The sequence below is a fragment of the Leptonychotes weddellii genome, chromosome 4, assembly GCF_054177405.1.
Source record: "Leptonychotes weddellii isolate Sample4059 chromosome 4, ASM5417740v2, whole genome shotgun sequence".
Lineage (NCBI taxonomy): Eukaryota > Metazoa > Chordata > Mammalia > Carnivora > Phocidae > Leptonychotes > Leptonychotes weddellii.
In genome coordinates this window covers 156,688,603-156,703,050 of record NC_138372.1, presented here as the reverse complement: position 1 = coordinate 156,703,050, position 14,448 = coordinate 156,688,603, and the positions used below count along the sequence as shown (strand labels likewise).

Sequence of the window (14,448 nt, the reverse complement as noted above, 5' to 3'; positions counted from 1 at the left end):
CTCTGGGTTTGTTTCAGGCACATTTTTATCATTTTCTTCCTACAGTTCTGCCTCAGTTCTTCTCCTTCTCCAGTTGTGACCCTCTCCGACTCATTGTCCACATAAGCAATGAGGGATTACTTTTCCTGTGTGAGCCAGATCCCCTCACCTCTCTGCTGGAGATCATTCAGTGATTCCCCATTGCTCTGAGGATAAAATCCAAACTCTTCAACATGTGTGTGTCTGTCTTTGATGCTGGACGGTGAGTAAGCTCCATGCTGGCAGAGACCCATGTCTGTTATTACTCCTATTTTATTCCCAGGACCTATCACTTAACAGATGCTCAAGAAATATTCGTTGCATGAAATGAAGAAAGAAATAAGTGACAGAAAATAGTCAACTAGGCTCAAATGAAATAACAGAAGTCTGAACGTATTTGGCAAACTCTAAAGGGCTATAAAAGTGTAATAAATGACGACGGTCATTACATAACCATGCATACATAATTACTCTTGATGATTTTATAGAAACAGGAATTATACCAAAAGACATGAATTTGGATTTTGGGGCTTGGCAGTCCCCCATGTCCTGACCTCATGCTGCACTCTGGCAACTCTGACCAGTGGGCAGCCAGCCTTCCACACAGGGATGCTTCATGACTCCATGCTATGCTCCTCATGGTTCCTCTACTCAAGGTAGATATCCACCCTCTTTTTCATCTAGAAAATGCCTTTTCAAGAGCCTTTGCTCTTGAAAAACTGATACTCTGCTTGACTCCTCAACATCCTCGGAGAGAATTAGGTCCCTCTCTCCTCTCATTTCCTTCTCTGTGTCATTTATACACTGACTATTGCATGCACGACTAGACACATCTGTCTCTCTCACTGGACTCTGAGCTGGTTGAGGGTAGAGGCCATGCTGACTGCATTGCTGAATTCGCCCATTCATCAATCAATTCACTGATTGAGCATCTGTTATGTGCTAAGCCCGTGAGGACTGTGGCCTCATTCTCTTGACCCAACCTTACCCACTGGAGGTTCAGCTGAAAATGGCAGGAAGAGAAAACCTGCCAGAAAATATAATAAAACTAGATGCCATGGAGTCAGGCCAGGCAGGTGCAAAGGGAATCCTTGCCACACACACACTGGGCCCCTACAGCAGCGAGAGAGAACCAGGTGTGACCAGAAGGTTCCAACCGGGTATGCTTCTGCCACCAAGCACAGGAGCAGAAGGAAGAACATTCTCTCTACCAAGAGGAGGAGGCAGCATGGAAAGGGGTCATCAATGAACTCCCTTCTCTCAACCCTGCCCGTCATGTGGGTTATCCGCCCTCCCTTATGGAGGGGCACTAAGAAGGCTGCAGAACTTCCTTCCCAATATCTGTGAAAGGACTAAGCGCCCACAGCATGTGCCACACGGACCAGGCTGGCAATGCGGGGAAAAGGGGAAATGGCTCTCTCTGCTGCCACCCTCTCAAGGAAGTTTTAAAAGTCTGCATCACTTTTAAAATGGAGTCCTGCATTTGAGGGTGAGGGGATGAGGTTGTTGCATTAAAACTGTACATTAGTCAAGACTTAATGCATGATTTCAAGAAATGTTGGGAAAAAAAATAATGCCAGGGGCATAAATTCAAGCTAAGAGGTTAGAAAACCACCCTGACATAGCTATTTAATCAAGTATGCTGAAATACAGAAGCTTAATGCATTTATAGTTTTCAAAACTCTTGCCTCTCAGCAGAAACTTTGCCTTAAAGTGTTCCGTGTCACTTCAAGGCACTTGACATTTACAAAGTGATTCACTTAAAGAGCATGATGGCCCCTGTCTGCCCCCCAACCCTGTCTCCTACAGCTGCCACTTACTGTGAGTTCCTTGCTTTTAGCAAAAGGCCACCAGCCCCGCACACGCTTTTGCTGGAATATGGAGATCTTGTTCTCCTCACTTGCATTTTCAAACTTGGTGAAATCGCAGGCTTTGGCAGACTTGGCTGCTCGGGGGAAACTATTGAGGTTCATTTCCAGGGAGCCTGTGAAGAGATGCCCTTGATAGTTATGGAAGGGCTTGAGTATCCATCACCACGCATCATTCACCCACCCATTCATTCATTCATTCATTTACTCACTAGTCGTTCGACCAGCACCACATTGGATCACTAGCATGTACTAGGTTTGGGGGATACAAGTGTTACCAAGACATGTTTGGTGCCCTCAAGGCACCCAATGTAGTAGCAGGTAGAAGACAGGGCACAGCTACAGTATATAACTTCCAAGCCTCAGTTTCGGGTGTTGTTGCTGCTGGACATCTTGTCTACTCCCTGAGTGCTTGGGGATTATGTGCCTGTCCTCTGAGCTTTCCTCTGCCTTAGCGTGGGTCTGCCGAAGAGAACCTCCTCCCCCAACTCACCTCCCTCTGAGTCCACTAAACTCCTCCAGGTAGGGGACTAAGTCTTCCTGTCTTTGTAGCTACTGTCCAAGACCTTAGTGGGCTCTCAACAAAGTATTTTCAATGAGTGAATATTATGGAAAATAAGATACTAGTACGAGAGTATTTTATCTCTCTCTCTTTAATAACCTTTCCCTACTACAGAATATTTGCTAATTGTGAGCATTTAGAGCATGTACATAAACCAGAAATTCATAGAAAAATATTCCATAATTCCATCCCCCAAAAGTTGATCACTGCTCTACACATTAGTTTTTATCCTATGTTAGTCATTGTTTCTTTGCCTGTCTCTGACTCGCTCTGTCTCTGATACATATAAACATGTACTTTGCATAAAGGGGATTTTTTTCTACCTTCTTTTTTCACTTAATGCATCTTGTACAACTATCCAACTCATTAAATATTCAAATATTTTTAATGGCTGTGGGACTATCACTTACTGAGTGCTTACTATGTGTGTTTTCAAATTACATTGTAAATGTATTAAATCAAATTATATTTTTATATTAAATTATATTAATTTTACATTAAATTAAATTAATTGTAATAATTCTATATTAAATTTATACTTAATTATATTAAATTAAGTTATATTTTTAATTATATTAGATTTGAAGCTGTACTTCAAATTTAGAGCTGCAAACACTCTCTGAGGCATGTAATATTACCATCCCCATTTTATAACTGAAGGAAACGGAGGTACAGAGGAGACTAGTAACTAGCTCAAAATTTAACAGCTTCTTATTGGTAGAGCAAAGATGAATTTAAGTCTGTTTGAAAACGTATCTTCCACCATAAGGATGTGCCATAACTTATTCAGCCAATCCCCTACTAATGCCTATTTGGAGTGTTTCTAATCTTTTGCTATCATAAATAGCACTGAAATTGTTATCCTTGTACCTAAATCAAACCAAGCTCTCCAAAAACTGGGACGGAGCCCTTAACGTTAATGTGAACTTTACGAAGCCACCAGCTTACCCAGAAAGTCATCCGAAGACAGCCTTTCAAAATCCCAAACCTGGAGCACCAACACGGCTGGTGTCTTACACTCCATCTTCTCTAAGGAAAAGATGTTCTCCCTCTTGGTGATGACCATTTGCTTCTCAGCTGGGAGATACTGAAATGGAAACAGGAAGCGCCAGTTGAAGTTCCCCTCGCCAGTCAGGGAGTTGTAGTGCACATCGGTCTCCTGCTTGTCATCCTCCAGACCCTTTATCCACCTAAATAAAGACAGAAAAAGAATTACACACCCTGAGTCCCTGAGTACATTATTCAGGCATCAGTAAAATCAAGAGTGATTAACTAGTTTCAATGTGGTCACAGATCATAGTTTTTAAATTATGATATAGTTAGATTCAGATGGAAGTTTCCATTGAATCTGAAAGAGAGAAATAGGAGTCAAAGCATCTGAAAGAGAAGTGAGCCTCTCATTCTAAGCCAGGTTTGGGAGATGTCTTTGGTTGTTCTGGAGCGGCACTGAAGCCCCATGCAGTAAAGAGGGAAGGCTCAGGAAATGTGAAGGGCAAGTGTAATTGGAGTTTCCTCTCCCCCTGGGGCTTCCTGTGAGGGTCCCACCTCTGCACCCACTACCCTGGTGGGCCCGTACAATTGGCCTGGTTTAGACTCATGGTATCAGGCCTGTGATCAGCTCCCTCCTCTCTGGTTCTGGGCCTCAAAAGCCCAGCAGGCCTGCATCATCATGGCATGGAGGGTAGAAGCCTGTCTGCACCCACCTGGATCCTAGTCCTGGCTCTGCCATTACTAACTGGAAAGCCCTGGAGAAGGTCTCAAACCCCCTGTACCTGTTTCATCTGCAAGATGGAAGCAATGACAGTACCTAGTTCATAGTGCTGCTCTGAAGAATTATAAGAGGTAATAGCTGTACGGTGCTTTGGGTACCCCAAGTTATATAGACTGTTATTTCCTCTTATCTGGTCTTCCTCCTCCATCCCCAGTATAGAGTAAGCTACCATTAATACATTTTCCTCTAGTACTTTATCCCTGGTGAATTACTGAGAAAATAGGTGCTTTTAACTTTAACTGGTAACTCCAAACCACTTGCTTTCTGAAAGCAGACACCCCTTCCCCACAGGTCAGGGAAAGATAAAGACCTCCCTTGTCCCAGAGGAGTGGTACCACTCAGAGTATGGATGCAATTATTTAAGTAAAGATGGTGCTCACTCAACCAATATATATGTGGTATCTGTTATGAGGCAAGGGGTGAGCTAGTTGCTAGAGGAGTGATGGGAGCCCACAGAGATGGTCCTTGCCTTAATGGAGCTACAGCCACAGAGGGAAGGGGATGGAGAGATGGAGGGGAGGTTGGCAGAAGTCACCAGCGAGAGATGTGCAAGGGCCCTGTGGTGTGGTGGCGCACATTCCAATGAGGGAAAGAAGCTCAGCATGACTAGAGAGCACAAAGCAAGGAAGAATGAGATGGGCCTGGAGAGATAGGAGGATCTAGTCAGATGGGATATTTTAGGACATATTAGGGATCTGAATCTTCATCCAGAGAAAATAGGATGTTATTAAATCTGATTTGATCAGATTGTGTTCTGAGAAGATAACCCATGTTTCAACATAGAGAATAAGCTATAGGAGGCAAGAGTGAGTACCGACAGACCAACCCACATGGTACTTCAGTGGCCTCAGCAAGAAATGATGGAGGGAAAGACTATGATGGTGGTGTGGTGAAGATGGAAGTGGGCGGTGCTGATGGCCATTTGGGAAGCTAAATGGATAGGATTTAATGGCGTACTAGAAATAGAGCCAATGAAGAAGAAGTTTCCTTGTTTGGGGAAGGCAAAGAGATGCCAAAAGGAGGCTGAGATGAGTTCACTACTTCTGAGATGGGTTTCATCCAAGGGGACATGTTTGAATCACTCTTGCTTCTGATTCTCTACCACCTCATCTGTCTCCATGACTAGGGGCTCAAAGGAAGCATTTGTGTCACAGCCAAGATGAGAGAGAGAGAGAGAGAGGGAGGGAGGGAGGGAGGCGAGAGGGAGGGAGGAAGAGGGTAGTTTCCTGAGTCCTAGGTTGGTGTCGTTCCTATCAGTAGAACTAGCAAAGGGTAAGGGGCAACTTTTAGCTTCTGTATTAGTCTTACAACCTTCCTAACACTGAATCTCTCATCAGCTACATTACATCTCTCTACTTGCTTCAGGTGTAAAGGTATTTTGAATGCCACTCAAAAAGCTTAGGTACCCAACATTTAACTGAAAGAGATGTTTATATAATAAAATTTTCTCACAAAAATATTTTCATAAGATAATTCTTAGCATAACGACAAAATAATATTGGACAAAGGAAGTGACCTTATCTAAAAAGGTGAGTAAGATGGACTCCTTCTGTATGAGGTGGGTGGAGTACCTTCCATGAGGCATAGCTTCAGTTAGGGGTTAAAGAGAGGAGGAGGGGAGAAGAGGGGGCATGGAGTTTGTTGATGACCTCACCCTTTAACGTAAATATCACTTGATTTTTGTCCTGTGAAGATATTCTCATCCTCTAAAATGACATCTTCAGTGTTCCAGATGGTTACTCTCAATTCATACCTGGGATAAGGGAAGGCAGCATTAGGTTGAAGACCTTGAAAGCGGAGTCAGCTGGTGTGTATGGGATTCTGGTGTTGCTGTGTGTCAGTGGGCTTCTTCGACTTTACCACGTTCAAAAATATCAACACTTAAGGTCTTGGTTCCTTCAAAACCAAGTGTCCCAGCTGGAATCACCAAGGACATGAAGTTCTCTGAGCAGTATTTTCTTCCATTAGCTGACATTTTTCAGAATGTTGCAGAATGCTGAAGCACAATAGCCCCTACATATAACACGAGCCAGCATTTCAACCATAACCACTGCTACCATTATTCTCACTCACCCTTGTGGTAAATGGCCAGATGGAAAGTGAGATATGATTATCAGGTGTCAACTGATCAATGTAACTCAAGTTACAGTGCAACAATCATTGTAATTGATCAAATGTCATGATCTTTTAGTTGGCTACCATGGTCTCTTCCCCTGAAGGTAGGGCTGCAGCTAGCTGACTTACCCTTTCGGCTGCCTTGGTGAAATGTCAACAGGAGGTCCAGGTGGAGGCATATCTTTGGGAAACATGTCCACCCACATCTGCAGGCAGCCCTGGTCAAGAAAAGAAGATCTCCTTTAACTTTGGTGGGGTATCACATGGGCAACTGATCATTCATGGTGTTAACAGATCCCTTGACTAGTCATGGATATTAGCTATATATCATATCATATCTTATCATATGGATATTATTCATATTATACATGCTTAGGATATTTGTTGACAAAGACAGAACTTACATTTTTATTAAGAATTAGTCAGAACATATGTTAAGAGCAGGTGAAAGGCAAGCAAACCCTTATTGAGCACCTACTATGTGGTAGACACAGCACTATGCACTTGACAAAACATTATGTCAATTCCCCCACTATCCCCAAAGGATGGATGTTATTATTCCTACTTGCCAGATGAGAAAACAACTTGCCCATGCTTACACAGACAATATGTAGCAGAGTCTGGATTCAACCCTTGTCTGTTGACTCCAGAGACTGCTTTTTCTATAAACTCCTAAGGATTAAAAAGATAATAATACTATCTGTCAGAGGTATCATGCTTCATTGTTTCCAATGTGCTTTAACATCTTTATCTCCATAACTGCTTAGCCCAGCTATATTTCTGTGTTACACATTTAAAGAAACCAAGGCTTAGAGCAGCCAAAGAAATGATAGGAGTCCTGTGGCTAATTAGTGGCAGAATAAGGCCTCCCATCCATTGCTTTGGACTCCATACATCAGAATTTACCCTGCTGCAAGGGATCTGAGTGCCCATGTGGGGAGAAGTCCCAGTGGATTCAATGCTCAGCTCTGTGGTATACATTCTAAGTACTCCATCAGCTCAGACAAGAAGGTGAATGATCAACAAGGCCTGGGATGGTCAGGGGAGATTTTATATGAAGGAAGTGGGGTTCCCAACCAGAACAGGGAGGATCTGTAGGATTTAGGGGAAGGAGGGGCTTTGGCTAGAAAATAAAAGGGCTTTCCTAGGGAAGGGACAATTTAAGCAACGAGTTTAGCATTTGGGAAGAGAAGAACCAACGAATGGAGGATTACAATCCTAGAGTCTCTAAAGAGATATTAACATTCACTTGTAACCAAAAAGCCACATGGTAAAATGAAGTATACCAATAACCAAAAGGTTTTAAACATCTGGCAGTGAATTTTAGGAACTAATCATAGGCTTCTACATCTGATAAAAGGCACTCTCCCAACACCACTGAGATGGCAGTGTGGCCATTGGAAACTGCCCCATTGGAGTCAAGCTCATGTGTTTTGCCCAAGTGACACAGTGAGTGAGTCCAGCGCTGGGACAGGAAACTCAAACTGCCTGGGTGAAATCCCGCTCTACTACTTACCACATGAGTAACTTTGAGCAAGTTAGTTAAACTCTATGAACTTCAATTTCTTCATCTTAAAAGCAAGGATCATAATAAGTACACCATGAGGCTGTATTAGGGAATAAGGTAAGGTGACTCACACACCCCTATTTGTCTAGGAAAATCCTGGTGGTGTCCCTTGTACCAGCTTAATTATTAACAGCAGCCTCTTTTACTCTCAAAATGGCCATCATTTGGACAAACAAATCTATGATCATCCTAACTGAGATAATTTACATAAAGGGCCTAGTATATAAGTACGTGTTAATTACGTACATATAATTAATAAGTACATATCAAGAAGGCTCCTAATAAAGTTGATCTTCTTTTCACTTCTAATTCCTAACCCAGACCTCTGGTTATTTTTTCCAAACAGCTTCCTCTTGCCAGTTCTTCAGAATAAGCCACCATCTATTGCTTCCCTGGGAAAACTAATGGCCTGTGGGGTTACTGATAGATTTTGGACAGGTCTTGGGCATGTCAGATGGATTTTGAAGTTTCTCAAATATCAGCATTCTTTCAACAGAGTGTGATAACTCAAATTCATTAAAAAGGCAAAAAGCACTAAATCCGACTCTGACTTGAGGGCAGAATTTCTCAACCTCAACATTGTTGACATTTGGGGCTGAATAATTCTCCGTTGTGGGAGGCTGGCTATGCCGTACAGGATGTTTTGTTGCATCTCTGACTTCTACCCACTAGATGCCAGTAGCATCCCCACCTACCTGAGACAAACAAAAATATTTCTAGGCATTGCTAAAGTCTGGGGCAGGGAGGCAAAACTGTCTCTGGTTGAGAACCATTACCACAGGGAACACAAGAATAACTTTTAGGGACAAAGTCCTATTCCTTGGGAAGGAACACACCTATTGGGGCCAGAACCGTCTTGGCCATTACCTGCTCCATTCCTGGCTTATCCTTGTGGTACAGTGGCCGAGTTTCTATGTGCTCAGGAACCAGCTTACACCCAACCTCTGGTATATCCTCCCATGACTGTAAAACCCTGAGGGCCAGGTGCTCGTAAGACTCCACTGTCTCATCTGCATGGAAGAAAGAAGAATAAAGACATTTGTCCGATATATTTTCCCATAATGGAACAATGATGGGCTGTCAGGTGCGCTTTTAAACACTCCCTTAAAGGTTAAATTTAAATGTACTAAGGCACGCGGAGAGAGTAAAACTGCAAAAGAGAAAAAGGACAAAAAGAGAATAGAAAGAAGTGGGGGTGGAGTGGAGGGAAGGGAAAGAGACAGGAGGTTTAGAGAGCAGGAAGTGAGATGGGTTGACAAGATGACCAGAGTGCAGTCAAGGTCTCAGAGTCTGTGGCTCCATTTGCCCCTTGAATCAGATTCCTCTAGAGCCTGTGAACTGCAAGCTTGGCGTTGAGGTACTGGAAAGGGTATATTTCCTGGAGATATAGGACTATTTGTTAACACCATAGTGTGAGAGGGCCTAGTAGATCTGGGTGGTCCTGAACAGGTGGTAAAATCCACACAGTATGTGTTCATGGAAGTCTTATCTTTTCTCGGTGTTCCTTCCCACTAACATACTTGCTCATAGGGAAGGTTCTCACATCTGTCATCTTACCAAAGAAGGCAATACATAATAAAAACTACTGGCAGAAAAAGTACTTGCAAAAATAACACAAAAATTGCTGGAAAAAAATCAAATTTTTTGATAAAGTTTAGAATGGCCAAATTTGACATAGGGATGTTGAGTTCAGTTTTAAAAAGGCCACACACACACACACACACACACACACACACAACAACACACACACACACACACACAATCTCCCAATAGCAATAATTACAATCAGTAGAAGTTGATGGGGATGAACACATAATCAGTGAACTAAATCTTTTGTCATAAAGTTTAATCAGTTCTTGACTGACTGAAATGAATATCATTTCAGATTTTTGGTGGCCAAAAAAAATGGTTTCATCATGAAATGTAGAATATTGACAAAGGAATTAATTGGCCTAATAGAGTATATTGTGAAAAAATATTTTTCTCAAGAGAAATTCATTAAGATGTCATTACTACACAATTTAAATGTCAATTACTCTGCATGAAAAAACTTTCAAGAGGTTCTTGGGGTCAAAATAACAAGGTGAGAAGAAATTCTGGTGTCAAAGTGGCGGGATCAACATAACATTGTGAACACATCCAGTGATATGTCCTTAATTGGGTGCTTTGCATCGGAAGCTCTGAACCTGTGTTTTGCCCATATGTAACTCTACACTTATTGATTTGCATCAAGTGGATGGGAATGGCATTACAAGAATTGTTCTGTATCATGAAAGTAAAGTAAAGGTGGCTTTTTTTTCTCATCCTCAATTTATGAAAGCCCCTCTGGAATCTTCCTGGTATGTCCCATGTGCTTATATGGAAAATCTGCTTCTTGGTACTGAAATAAGAGAGCTGTTGGTATAACATTTGTGGGGTAATTTGGGATGTGTCCAATGATTTGTTTTATATCATATTCATTTTAAGGTTACTGCCTACCTTCCAATACAACAACCCTATTTGTGTGATCTACACTATAGAAATATCAGAAATGTGCAAAAATATGTATGAGAAACATGTTTCTTCTGTACAGAAATGTACAAAAAACAAGACACAATGTAAATAAATGACACAGCCATAAAAAGGAATATTGTCAATGACACTCTCAAAGAACAAAGGAAAATCATCATAATCTATTGGAAATAGAAAAAGCAGGATACAATACTATATATGGTAACTTCCAGTTCTGTAAAAATGTCACACACACACACACACACACACACACACACTGTAAGGAAATACACCAACAAGCAGCATGCTTATCTCTGAATTTGGGGATTCTGAGTGATTTTCATTATCCTCTTTTCTTTTCCAAATTTTCTACCAGGAGCATGATTACTTGACAATAAATAGCTGCTCTCCCAGCCACAAATACCACCAGAAGCAGGCTTTTCAAAAGAAGAGCAATGTCAGCAGGATACACTGGGGGAGTTACCTGTGTCCTCCTCCGTGAAGACTGTTTTTCCAGAAAAGACCTGATTTCCTATCTGTATTTTCCCAGGATGAAAGTAGGGTCCATCCAGCTTGTTGTCTTTGCAGAGCTTTGTGAGGATTTCAGTGGGTTTGGATGTGTCTCTCCAGGCATTGTATCCTTCTCTAGAAACAGGGGGAAAGGATGGATGGGGTTGAGGCCTGCCTTCCCCTGGGAGGACACACTTAAAGTAGCTATTAAAAGCACCACCTAAGTATGATCAGTGGTTTCCTTTAGATTTCTTGTCATTCTATACACTTGGGGCTAATGTTTTTTGTTTTGTTTTCTCTCTTTTCTGGTTAATTCCTCTGCATCTGCATGCTTAAATGAAAGTCAAGACTTCTGAGTAGCTTGACATAAAAATCCTTTGCCGGTAGTTGTTTTTGTGTATGTGTGTGTGTTTTTCAAGAAATGTACCTTAAAACAAAAATTGAAGTGACATTCATATAACATAAAATGGACCAATTCAGTGGCATGTAATACATTCATAATGTTGTATAATCACTACCTCTACTTAGTTCCAAAAATTGTTCATCACCCCAAAAGAAAACCCTGTACCCTTTAAGTGGTTGCTCCTTGCCTCCCTGCCCCGCTCAGCCTGTGGCAGTCAGCCATCTGCTTTCTGTGGTCTGGATTTCTTTGCATGCAGTTCCTGTTTAGTTTTGTTCTGTCCCTTGCAGAAGAGCCATCTGACTGCTACTGCTTCTAAGAGGAAAGCTTAGCTCAGCCTTTCAATTACTCTGCTTCTTTCTTCCCCTCTCCTCCCCCACCAAAATCGTATTGGAGACTCACGTCACAGGTGGAGAGTCTAGATGTGCGGTTTCTCTAATCTGTGATTTTCCTGGTGCTTAGTTTCTAAATCTTTCCAACCCCTTCTTCCCTTAAACACTAGCTGTTTGGTTAAAAAATATTAAGTTGCAATGAAATGCTCCCTATGAGCCATGACCAAGACAAGTTTGGATTTCTCTGTTCCCTGGGACACAGGATTCATCAGAATTTAACTTATTTAAGTATTTAAATAAATCAAAACATAACTATAAAGCAGTGTTCCTACCTTGTGCCAAAGACACGAGGATCCTGAAAAGTTCATCCAAGCCATGCCCAGAGCCATACGTACACAGGCTTCCCCAGAAATAGGTGCTCTGGTTTTGGTTTTGGTTGCTTTCTTGTTTGTTTGTTTGTTCTCACCTATTTTTAAAAATTTACTAAACAAAGTTTACAACCCCCTTGACTAAACTATTCTGCTCCCTGGTGGTTCCACCGTCAGGAAATTCTTCTGAACAGAAGAGGCACCATCTTTACCTGTGGCCTCCTTCCCTGACTTCAGAGTGAGAAGAACGCATCATTCTCTGAATGGTACCTTCTCAGGTAAACACCTCATGGGGCTTATACATTCACAAGAGTCCCCCAAACCGAACTGGATTTCTTTTTTTTTTTTTAAAGATTTTATTTATTTATTTGAGAGAGAGAGAGAGAGAGCACATGAGAGGGGGGAGGGTCAGAGGGAGAAGCAGACTCCCCGCCGAGCAGGGAGCCCGAAGCGGGACTCGATCCTGGGACTCCAGGATCATGACCTGAGCCGAAGGCAGTCGCTTAACCGACTGAGCCACCCAGGCGCCCCCGAACTGGATTTCTATGCTATGAAAACAATGATTTCAAAAAATACTTAATGACACCACAGAATGCTTAGGATATAGGGATAGATGCAAGTAGTCCCTTGCAAAATGACATGGCTAATGTGAGGCCACTTCAGGGAAAAACAGCATAGAAAAAATGTTAAAAGGAAATAGGTAAGAATTTTTTATACAAGTTATGTCTGGGTGGAATAATTTGAGCATAATTTTGTACTTTCTGCATTTCCTCAATTTTCTGCAATGAATATATATTATTTTATATTCAAGAAAAGCATGTCTAAAATTACACCATGGAAATCTAATGAGTGTTTTTCTATTTTTCCCGGCTGAAATTCGGAAGATTTTTATTTTTTCTTAAGATATCAGATAAAACACACCTAAAAAAAATAAAGCTGGTAGTCTATATTTTAAAATGAAGCAGAGGGGTGCCTAGGTGGCTTAGTCGGCTAAGCCTCTGCCTTTGGGTTTAGGTCATGATCTCAGGGTTCTGGGATTGAGCCCCGCATCAGGCTCCTTGCTCAGCGGGGAGTCTACTTCTCCTCCCTCTGCCTTTCCCCCTGCTCATGTGTGCTTTCTCTCTCAAATACATAAATAAAATCTTTCAAAAATTTTTTCTGATGAAGCAGAATTCAAAATCATTGTAAAGAGTGAGAGCTGGTCCATTCCTCCCTCTTTGTAAGGTGCGGATAACACCTCAATGGGTTTTGAGAGAACTGAATGAGATACAGTGTCTGGTATATCATAAGCCCTCCTGAGTGTTTGTTATAATTAACTAGGATATTGGCATTTGTGTACTATTAATCATTCTTCTTCTAACATCATTCTTCACCAGGAAACTCTGCCCACCAGGCCCAGCCGATTGAGTGAACATGTTAATTCAGCTCTTGACTCTTGAAGAACTTGCCCTGGGTTCTAAATCCGTGCTGCCTCCCCAGTCCCAACCACCCTCAAGTGCAGTGAACAGTTTCTCCCACCAGCCCCGCTGACCTGGAACCCCTCTGAGACATTCAAGCTGAGCCTTGGCTGGCACAGCAGTCCCCCCCCCCCCGCTGCCCCGAGAATAACTTACATCTCGTACTGGCTCTGCAAGCCACAGATGGCTCGGTGTCTGCTGTAGAAACGGTTCTCCAGGTCGATCCTGGTCTCCCCAATGAGGTCATCTGTCCCGATCAGGTCATGGTCGTAGATCAGGATGGAGAGCAGGGAGTCCTTTGGGAATGTGGCCTGGATCTCAAATGACCTGTGGTCCAAGTAAAGGCATTAGGAATCTACATCTGGCTACACAGGGAACGTCTCCCCGGTCTGTTTTGAGCTAGCCTGCGGTTCATAGGAACTCACTAAACTCGGTGAATACTTGGTAGATATTTATTTGATTTAATGTTTCATTGAGATTCAATTTCCAATTCCGCTGTCAATTTCCAGGAGCCAATGATCTCCACTTCTGTGGGTCACATCCCACAGTCTTCATCTAGGGTGACAGCAAGATGGGTATGAAACACCTGGGGGTTCGGTCTCCAACAGAACTGATTTCCAATTTTGGATTTGAATCTGCAACTTCCTGGGTGTAAAACTTTGGGAAAGTTATTCCATCCCTCTTAGCCTCCTTAGGTGTAAATGGGGATCAGTATATCTTCTTTATAATATAGCACGGTCGTTAACTGTGATATTGTTTATACAAAGCACACATTTAGCTTGCAGGTACGCAACTGGGGTCCAATAAACTGCCATTCCCTTCCCCCTCCCTGGTTGCTTCATGGGGGGTTGGGGTGTCAGCTGAGTTTGTTTTACATGAAAAGGCTTTTGAAGATGGAAAATCCCGAAAACAGAATTGCAGGACTGCAATGCCGTCTCTGCAAACTTCTGAGCCCCTCGACCATGAGACCTGCCTCCTTCACCTCTGCTT

General features: G+C 42.3%; 1 protein-coding gene across 1 annotated transcript in view; it reads right to left on the bottom strand.

Moving 5' to 3' along the window:
• The window catches only part of FER1L6 (fer-1 like family member 6), a 144,035-nt gene that overhangs the window by 11,832 nt on the left and 117,755 nt on the right, over window positions 1-14,448 (bottom strand). Inside the window, exons 33-39 of the mRNA XM_081816510.1 lie at window positions 13,615-13,785; window positions 10,876-11,036; window positions 8,769-8,911; window positions 6,464-6,552; window positions 5,874-5,972; window positions 3,397-3,638; window positions 1,839-2,002 (exon numbers count right to left, since the gene is read on the bottom strand). Coding sequence (XP_081672636.1) covers window positions 1,839-2,002; window positions 3,397-3,638; window positions 5,874-5,972; window positions 6,464-6,552; window positions 8,769-8,911; window positions 10,876-11,036; window positions 13,615-13,785 — 1,069 coding nt within the window. The remainder of the gene's footprint in view (window positions 1-1,838; window positions 2,003-3,396; window positions 3,639-5,873; window positions 5,973-6,463; window positions 6,553-8,768; window positions 8,912-10,875; window positions 11,037-13,614; window positions 13,786-14,448) is intronic.